Raw genomic sequence first — 9952 nt, forward strand, 5'->3', positions numbered from 1 at the left:
ACTTTCAAGTTGGGAGTTTTTTGAGTTGTGTAGGTGAAATTTTGAGATCCATGAACTAGGTCAAAATACACTTCAAACCCTAGTTTGACTTTTTGTTGACTTTTTGATTTTTGATGAATTCTTTGAATTTTCTTTGATCAAATGTCTTCAATATCCATATGATGATGATTTGGATCTTTAAAAGTCAAAGGTTGACTTGTACAGTTGACTTTTTCCAAATGAATGGTTGTCTTGTGATTTCCAAATGAATCAAGCTCTCATCTTCAAATGAATGATATTAATGGACTATAATGTTGATTTGGATTCCCTTGAATCATATTTTTAGTCTTGGAACCATCTCCTGATTAAAAGTCAACCATCTAGTGAAATTAGGTCAAAAACCCTAATTGGAACTTCTGAAGGACTTGAAGGTGATTGTTCTTGCATTGAACCATCTTTGGGCCTTGATATTGATTGGAGAACCCCTTGAATCATGGAAGGATGTTGAATTTATTTGTGGACCTCAAAACCCTAATTTCCTCAATTTCTTCTTGATCAGCCTCCTGTTTAGACTCAAGCAACAAACAATAGTTTTTGGTATTTTTGGTTAGCAAAATGATAAATGCATGATGATAATGATGACAATGATGATCATAGTACTTAGGCTATTGTGGGATCTCAGTGGTCAAAAATTGGGGTGCAGCAGATGCCCATATTTAAGTTCCTGATACCTGATGAGGGGACAATGGAATCTTCGTCTCAGCACGGTAGGAGGGACTTAAATATAAAAGATAGCACAATTTTGGACCCTGAGAGCCAACATGCATGATATGAAAGCAACACACACACACACACACATATATATATATATATATATATATATATATATATATATATATATATGATTTTTTTATGTGGAATAGACAAATAAGCAATATCCTTTCTTTAAACTTGGAGGAAGGAAACAGAACTACTAGGGACATAGGGCAGACAGCCCCTGACACTTGTAATAGACTTTGGCAAACTCAAAACTCTACAGGACAAGATTAAAAGGAGTTCCGAATTCTCTCAGAACAAAAGGTGTCAATTACGGATTCTCTCGCAATGACAAAGACATGTTATGGATTCACACATAACACAATACCAATCTATGGATTCTCACACAACAAGGTTAATTCTTCTCCCTGGGCTGCTTTCACATGCTGGGGAAGGAAATCAACGGGCTTTCTTAATGAACAGTCTCCTACGCTGTGAGACTCACCATTCATAAGGGATAATAAATTTCAACAGGAACTGTCTCGACGCTGGAGAGACTAACCATTCATAATCTTTTTTAGGTTCTCCAATAGACTGTCTTCATCATCTATTGTGAATCTTCTATAGTGAACTATCTACTTACACCGAGAGACTAGTCACTTGCAAAATTAGGTTCTTCAACAAACTGTCTTCATCATCTTGAGAAGGCCAACCATCTATTGTGAAACTTCTATAGTGAACTGTCTTCTTACACCGAGGGACTAGTCACTTGAAAAATCAGGCTCTTCAACAGACTGTCTTCATCATTTTGAGAAGGCCAACCAGCTACTGTGAAACTTTTATCATTCCCAAACTTCTTTGCTGGAAATATTTTTCTTGCTCCGTAGAGATTGTCATCTTCTTTCAAGAAGGAAATTGGGGATACACAAGCTGCTCAAATAAAGAGATCATGACTTGTTGTTAGGTAATAACTGTAATATTAATTTCTGGGGATATAAATCCAACTTTCTGGGGAACCACAAACAGGTTCAATTGTGCAAAATAAATGCACTCTGAGTATCCAGGATTCACTGATCCGAATAATCATATCATGCTGGAGACAAAGTTCAAACCAAAACGGAGTTGGAATGAAACACCAAACAAGACACATCCCATTGAGGAACAAGCTCAAAATGGGGGTTCACCCTATCTATAGACAGGTGAATAAGCTGAAACAAGATCTTACCATGAGGAACAAACTCTCTGGGGAAACATAACAATTACGGGTCTTTTTGCCTAAAGCTAACGCTTAAATGGAAGGAGTAAAGAAATTGCTTGGGGAATAATAAGCTTACCATATTGACAAGATGCAAATGATGTGCATGAATATATGATGCATGAATGCATGAGTGCATAAGTGAGTGTTGTGTGCATATTGACAAAACAGACACATAATAAGATGACCCCACTGGGAAATGACAACACCAGGGTATATATTCGCTTGATTGTCAATAATATCTTCTGTTGGGGTTGCAAATCTTGCAGGGGAAGAGAATACTCTTCAAATCAATCTTTATTATCAAAGGATTCATTCCGAGAAGAAAACCCGTTGAAAAGGGGAACACATTCCGAGAAGAAAACCCGTCTTCGGCTGGAGACAACTTGTGTCAAGACCTAGCTTCTTTGCAGGAGTGAAACTTGTTGGTGCTATCGCTTCTTGCTTTAAGAACCAAATATCCTGGGGATTCGGGATCAACATTTACCTCTGTGTTCAAGAGTCTTAAGAAAATGTTCTATCTTTTTATTTTGAAAAACAACTTTTGACTTTGTTTCAAATCTATTAATTTTAAAAACAATTTTGTAAGATAGAATAAAAATAAGAATTCTAAGAAATGAGATAAGGCTCAAATTTTATTAATGGAATGGTAGTTAGCGAACGGCGAGACTCCATGGATTACAAAGTTTGAAAACGGTAACTTTTTCAGGAAAGGGTACACTGAAATACAATGATCACTAGTCTCCCTATCAACTTTGAATATCACGCGTGCGCTGACGTCGGTTGAGAGTCTTCATAAAATCTTCAGGATATGGTCAGGTGATACCGGATGTGGTTACTTGCCATATTCCCTAATTTTTGCATGAATTGCCTTTGCAGGTTTTCAATTCATCAGGATATTTTCCTTTTCTTTTATTGTCTCTAATTTTTGCCTGGACCGCAATTTCAGGTTTTCAGTCCACCGAGACGCTCATTTTTGCCTAAGTCGCCCTTTTGGGTTTTCAACTTAGCGAGCTTCTTTATTTTTTCTTTCTTTAGGCGAAGTATTTCTTGACCATATCGGTATTCACAGGACGTGGGAATTCTTCACCATCCATAGTTGTAAGAGTTAAAGCACCACCTGAAAAGGCTCTCTTAACAACATATGGGCCTTCATAATTGGGAGTCCATTTGCCCCTGGGATCTGGTTGAAGAGGCAATATCTTCTTGAGCACGAGATCACCTTCATTGAATCTTCGAGGTCTGACTTTCTTGTCAAAGGCTATCTTCATACTTTCTTGATAAAGCTGACCGTGGCATAATGCGATCATTCTTTTCTCTTCAATAAGATTCAATTGATCATGTCTAGCTTGACATCATTCAACTTCTGATAACCTAGCTTCCATTATGATCCTTTAGGAGGGAATCTCAACCTCTATCGGGAGTACGGCTTCCATGTCATATACCAAGGAGAAAGGTGTTTCCCCAGTTAAAGTACGAATTGTAGTACGGTACCCATGCAGATCCAGAGGGAGCATTTCATGTCAGTCCTTGTAAGTCACAATCATCTTCTGGACAATCTTCTTAATATTCTTATTAGCCGCTTCTACCGCTCCATTCATCTTAGGACGGTAGGGAGAGGAATTACGATGCTCAATCTTGAACTCACTGTAGCAACCTGCCCTAAAAATATAAATTTTAGAGTCGCCACCTATTTTGCTAGGGCGAATAGGAAACCCTACGAAGTTTTAGAGTATTATGGGTAAGTTATTATAATCAGGTCAAGGAAAGCTGTTAGGCACCCTTAACACTTTCCTAAGGTTTGCATTTAAGGTTTGTAAGAGTATTATGGTAAGGTTTATGGTTTATGGCTAATGACAGAAAATGAATAGGGTTAAAAGTGAGATTTAAACCTAATTGAGGTTTTGGGGAAGGGGACTCTCCATGGTTATCCAAGTGCCTACGTACCTCCTTATGGAGGATCAGAGTCTACGTAGTTCGGGGAGGGTTGTACGCCTTAGAATTAGTATGACTGTGTGAATGTATTTTGAATTACCTTATCGCAGTTTTGAAAATTCGTAGTTTGTAATTTTGTAAAAGAAATTGTGTTTTAATATGGCGTACAACCCTAATTATAATATGTTCCGTTAATCGCGATGATCAATAGGTTTGATCACCATAATTAACAAATAAAATAAAGAATTTCTAATTATCCTAATCGATTGATTCGATTATCACCATTAGCAAATAAATCTGTTTTAATATATTATTTGAATTGTTTTGGGAATTGAATTATTTTATTATTAATCATCGCAACCAAGTAGTTTGATTAAAACGATTAATAAATTAAAGAAGGATTGTTAATTATCCTAATCGATCGACTCGATTATAACTATTAACAAATTGATTGTATTTTAAATGGATTATTAATATGAAGGAAATTAATTATCGTTAATTATCATAATCAATAGGTTTGATTAAAACAAATAACAAATTTATGAAGATTACTAATCATCGTAACCAATCGAATCGGTTAAAACCTTTAGCAAATAAACCTATTTGAATATATTATTTAATTAATTAAATAATTGATTATTAACCATCGCGACCGATTAATTCGAACAAAACGATTAATAAATAAATCTTAATGTTAATTTTATTATTAATTTAATTTATTAATTGTTAATTATTAAACCCTAAAACAAATACTAATTTATTTTAACCCACTAATTAACTTATTAAATTATTTAATCTAACATAATTTTATTAATTAAAAAACTTATTTTATTAATTAAAAAAATTCTTATTATTTTATATAAAAAATTAAATTTTAAATAAAGTTAATAAGTAAATAAAAATAGATTTTTTTATTACTTGTAAAAGAAAATTAAAAAAAAAAACAAATAAGAAAAACAACATAAAAAAATATAAAAAAAGGTTTAGAAAAACCTGGCGAGCGATCCAGCGTGGAGAAGTCTTGATGGAACATCATGGGCCTGCGTTTCCTAGGTGTTAGATCCAGCTTTGATGAAGATCTGATGGTGATGACACGAGGGTGTATCGTATGCGCAAGGATGAGACACGCTAGATCATGCTTCGTTTCCCAAACACGCGCGCCAAGCAGATTTTGAATTGGGCCAATCGCGAGTGGCCATGTCTCCGTCTTCCTCATCTGTCTGTTGCCTTAGCTCTGTAACAACCCTGTATCTACGCACAAACCGTTGCTATAGCACCTGCACTTCACAAACTAAAATATATGCAATATAAATTTACAAGGGGCCATGGATCGATTGCATTCAATCCCCTGAACTCAATGGTGACCTCGGTTTCACCTAATTCTCACTACAACGCAAAGCCCTAATTGAGAGCTTCAAAACCCTACAATGGCAAAACCTTATACCTGTATCCACACATAAATTAACCTATCCAGAAAGTTCATAAACATCACTATGAGCAAGAATATGTCATTAAAACTCACATATGATGCGTAATTCATATAAATCGAATCAAATTTATAAGTTGGCAAACCGTGAGCTATGGAGGATGATTCTGAGTGCTTCGACCTTGGAGCACGATTGATATCCTTCAGTGATATCCCAAGAGTGTCTTTGAATATTCAAAACGTCTTGAATCGAGCTCTAAACCAAAAAACGAGTTTTACATTCTTTGAGTTTTTGTAGGAATGGTTAGGGTTCCTGACAGCAAAATTTTGTCCCCTTTGCATCAGGAATGGTTGTGTATATATAATAGATGGAATTAGGTTAGAAATATGGAACCAAATCTTGATAATTTGTGAGATTGAAATTGGATTGAATATTGATTTGAGTTTTTCTAAATTTGGCCCCAATCTTGCTCATCTTCTCTCCAATATATTTTGCACGAATTTGTGAGGAATATATGACATTTAAGAGATTGACTTTGATTGAGAATCAAAGCAAATCAAATCCCTTTGTATTTTCCCTTATTTATTTGATTTAAATCACCTTTTTTGAATGCATAAAATCCAAATAAAATCAAATATTCATAAAAAATTCGTGGCCTTGAGATTGTATATCTTGGATAACTTGAGGAACAAGATTGGGTCATAAAAGGATAGGTCCATTTGCATGAAAATTCATTTTGAGCCTTATTTGCTTCACATATTCCATCCAAAATTGGCTAACTTTGACAAGGCATATCTCCCTCAATTTTTAAGATATGGAAGACTTCTAGGACTTTTTGGAAACCTCAAGATGTCTTCTATAAGCCACTTTGAAACCTTTTTTCAATTTGAATATTTTATCTTGATGATATGGGCTTTGATAAAAAATTGCTTTTGGTTGACTTTTGAAAAGGATCTATAATCTTTTGGACCATATCTCTTGAATGAAGCATTTCTGGCCTTGGCATGTGAGAGACAAAGTTATAGAGAATCCAATTTCTTTCACAATAGGTTTTGGTTGGGAAATTTTTGATATTCCATGTGAAAGTTATGGCCAGCCAAAGTACAGTTGACTTTTTAGACCAAAAACCCTAATTTGACAACTTTGAATCTTGTTGATTTTGAAGCTTTCCTTGATAAATCATTATCAAACTTTGATCAAATGATGAATGAAACTTCAAAAGAAGGATGTTGACCAAAAAATCAGGAGTTTTTACTGTGATTTGACCATAGTTGACTTTTAGGTCAAACTAGTCGACTGTTGATCATCTGAGCAGTTGAATAAGCATTCTTTGGAATTGAAGCTTGAATTTTGACATGGAGATAATGTGAACCCTAATGGACCATATGAAATCCATTGGAGACCTTGATCCATCAATTTTCTTAAGAGGATGCAAAACCCTAGTTCAGGAGGTCCTTGATTAGGAGAGTGCCTTGAGTAAACCCTTTGAGCCTTGAGTCATTGTATGAGTTTGAAAGTGAAAATATTATGGGCAAGTTTTGGGGTATGACACTCACCACGTAACTCTTTCATCATCTTGTTATTCAGCTTAGAACCATTATCAGTAATGATCCTATTGGGTATGCTGTAGCGACATATGAGATTGTTCTTGATAAATCTTACTACCACTTATCGAGTAACATTAGCGTAAGAGATAGCTTCGACCCATTTGGTGAAGTAATTAATGGCGACCAAGATGAAACGATGTCCATTTGAAGCCTTAGGTTCAATCATTCCAATCATATCAATTCCCCACATAGAGAAAAGCCATGGAGAGGATGTAACGTTGAGAAGCGTTGGAGGCACATGGATCTTATCAGCATAGATCTGACATTTGTGGCACTTCTTCACATATCTGTAACAGTCAGATTCCATTGTCATCCAATAGTAACCCGCTCTTAGTATCTTTCTTTTCATTGCATGTCCGTTGGCATGAGTGCCAAAAGATCCTTCATGAATTTCTTTCATTAATTGGTTTGCTTCGTGTCTATCCATGTATCTGAGCAATACCATTTCAAAATTCCTTTTGTAGAGAACATCTTCAGTCAGGAAGAAATTACCAGACAATCTTCTCAAAGTTCTTCTGTCTTTGCTAGACGCCCCAGGTGGGTACTCTTGTTTCTGTAAGAAGATTTTGATGTCATAAAACCACGGCTTGTCATCTGTGACAACTTCAGCAGCGAATACATGAGCCGGCCTATCCAAGCATGTGATTGTAATATGAGGAGCTTCATTTGGAGACTTTATTTGATACATGGAAGCTAGAGTTGCGAATGCATCTATCATTTGATTTTCCTCATGAGGTATGTGATGGAATTCAATTTTGTTGAAGAAGGTTAGCAGTCTTCGGGCATAATCTCTGTAAGGAATTAAACCAAGATGACGGGTTTCCCATTCTCCTTTGATCTAATTAATAACTAGAGCAGAATCTCCATATATATCCAGAATCTTGATTCTAAGATCGATGGCCACTTCCAGTCCCATGATACAAGCTTCATACTCTGCCATATTGTTGGTGCAGTCGAACATCAGTATTGCAGTGAACGGTACATGAGAACCTTGCGGCATAACAATGATTGCCCCAATTCCTCTACCATAATCATTAACAGCTCCATCAAATATCAAACCCCATCGGGATTCGGGATCCGGTCCTTCTCCATGTAAAGGTTCTTCGTAATCTTTTGATTTCAAATACATGATTTCTTCATATGGGAAATCGTCTTGTAAAGATTGATCATCACCAATAGGTTGGGAGGCCAAATGATCGGCTATAACACTTCCTTTGATGGCTTTTTGGGCATGATATTGGATGTCGTACTCTGGTAACAGCATCTGCCAGTGGGCAATTCTTCCAGTCAACGCAGGCTTTTCAAACAAGTATTTGATTGGATCCATTTTAGATATGAGATATGTTGTATGAGTCAACATGTACTACCTTAGTTGGCGAGCAACCCATACAAAAGTGCATCAAGTTTTCTCGAGCAGTAAATATCTTATTTCACAGTCGGTATACTTTTTGCTCAAGTAATAAATGGCATACTCTTTTCAACCAGACTCGTCTTGTTGGCCTAGGACACATCCCATAGAATCTTCAAGCACGGTCAAATACATGATCAAAGGTCTTCCTTCCTCTAGAGGGCTTAAGATTGGAGGTTCCAGCAGGTATTCTTTGATATCCTCAAAAGCTTTCTGACGTTCTTTTGTCCATTTACACTCTTGGTCTTTGCGGAGAAGCTTAAAGATTGGTCCACAAGTTGCAATCTTGTGAGATATAAATCTGGAGATATAGTTCAATCGTCCAAGAAATCCTCTGACTTGTTTTTCTGTTTTTGGAGGCGGCATTTCTTAAATGGCTTTGACTTTATCGGGTCAACCTTAATTCCTCTTTGGTTGACGATAAAACTTAGTAGCTTTCCAGAGCGGACACCAAATGTGCATTTACTTGGACTCAGACGCAATTTGTATTTTCTCAAATGTTGGAACAACTTCAGTAGGTTCCCCACATGTTCTACTTCTGATGCAGACTTGGCAATCATGTCATCCACATAAACTTCAATTTCCTTGTGAATCATATCATGGAAGAGAGTCATCATGGCTCTTTGATAAGTTGCTCCAGCATTCTTCAGACCAAATGGCATTACACGGTAGCAAAACATGCCCCAATGTGTGATAAAAGTTGTTTTTTCCATGTCTTCAAGTGCCATCATGATTTGATCGTAACCTGAGAATCCATCCATAAATGAGAAGACTTTGAACTTAGTAGTGCTGTCCACCAACATGTCAATGTGGAGTAGCGGGAAATCATCTTTTGGACTTGCTTTGTTTAAACCTCTGCAATCAACACATATTCTAACTTTTCCATCCTTCTTGGGAACGGGCACTATATTGGCCAACCATTGAGGATATTTTGACATGACGAGGAAACCGGCATTGATTTTCTTTTGTACCTCTTCTTTGATCTTGTCTTCCATATCTGGGTGAGTTCTTCTCAAATTCTGCTTGACGGCGGACATTCTGGTTTTAACGGTAATATGTGCTCTACAATAGTGGTATCCAACCCAGGCATATCTTGATAGCTCCAAGCAAAGACATCCACATACTCTTTCAACAAATTAACCATTTTCTTTTTGACGCTTGTTTCTAACAATGCCCCAATTCGTACTTCTCTTTCCAGTACCCAAATTGATTACTTCCAAAGGCTCTTTGTGCGGCTCAATGATCTTTTCCTTGTGCTCAAGTAGACGGGTGATCTCTTCAGGGATCTCTTCACTACTCTCTTCTTCAGCTTTGTCCACAAGGTATTCAAAGAGATAATTTGCACATGAATTATGTTTTGCTTTTTAGGAACAAAAAAAAAAGAAAAGGTGTATGTGAAAATTTGAAAAACAATTTTGATTGATTTTATGGGTTTTTTAGATGTTACCATTTTCAGAAAAGATAAACGATAAACAAAAGGGAAGCAAAAATTGCTTTTTAATTAATGATTTGAAACAAAGCCTTACAAAAGCTCACTTTTGTCTTGGGCAGAACAAAAGGAATTATTTTAGACAGCCCGACACGT

The 9952-nt window shown here is 36.3% G+C and overlaps 1 protein-coding gene across 1 annotated transcript; it reads right to left on the bottom strand.

The window, feature by feature from the left end:
- Window positions 1-1483: 1483 nt before the first annotated feature.
- On the bottom strand, window positions 1484-8286 carry LOC131618705 (uncharacterized). Its single transcript, XM_058889872.1, has 3 exons — window positions 7919-8286; window positions 7452-7750; window positions 1484-1665 (listed from the first exon to the last, which is right to left on the bottom strand). The coding sequence occupies exons 1-3, from the start codon at window positions 8284-8286 to the stop codon at window positions 1484-1486; spliced, it is 849 nt and encodes a 282-aa protein (XP_058745855.1).
- Window positions 8287-9952: the final 1666 nt, after the last annotated feature.

Source organism: Vicia villosa, linkage group LG7, assembly GCF_029867415.1.
Source record: "Vicia villosa cultivar HV-30 ecotype Madison, WI linkage group LG7, Vvil1.0, whole genome shotgun sequence".
NCBI lineage: Eukaryota > Viridiplantae > Streptophyta > Magnoliopsida > Fabales > Fabaceae > Vicia > Vicia villosa.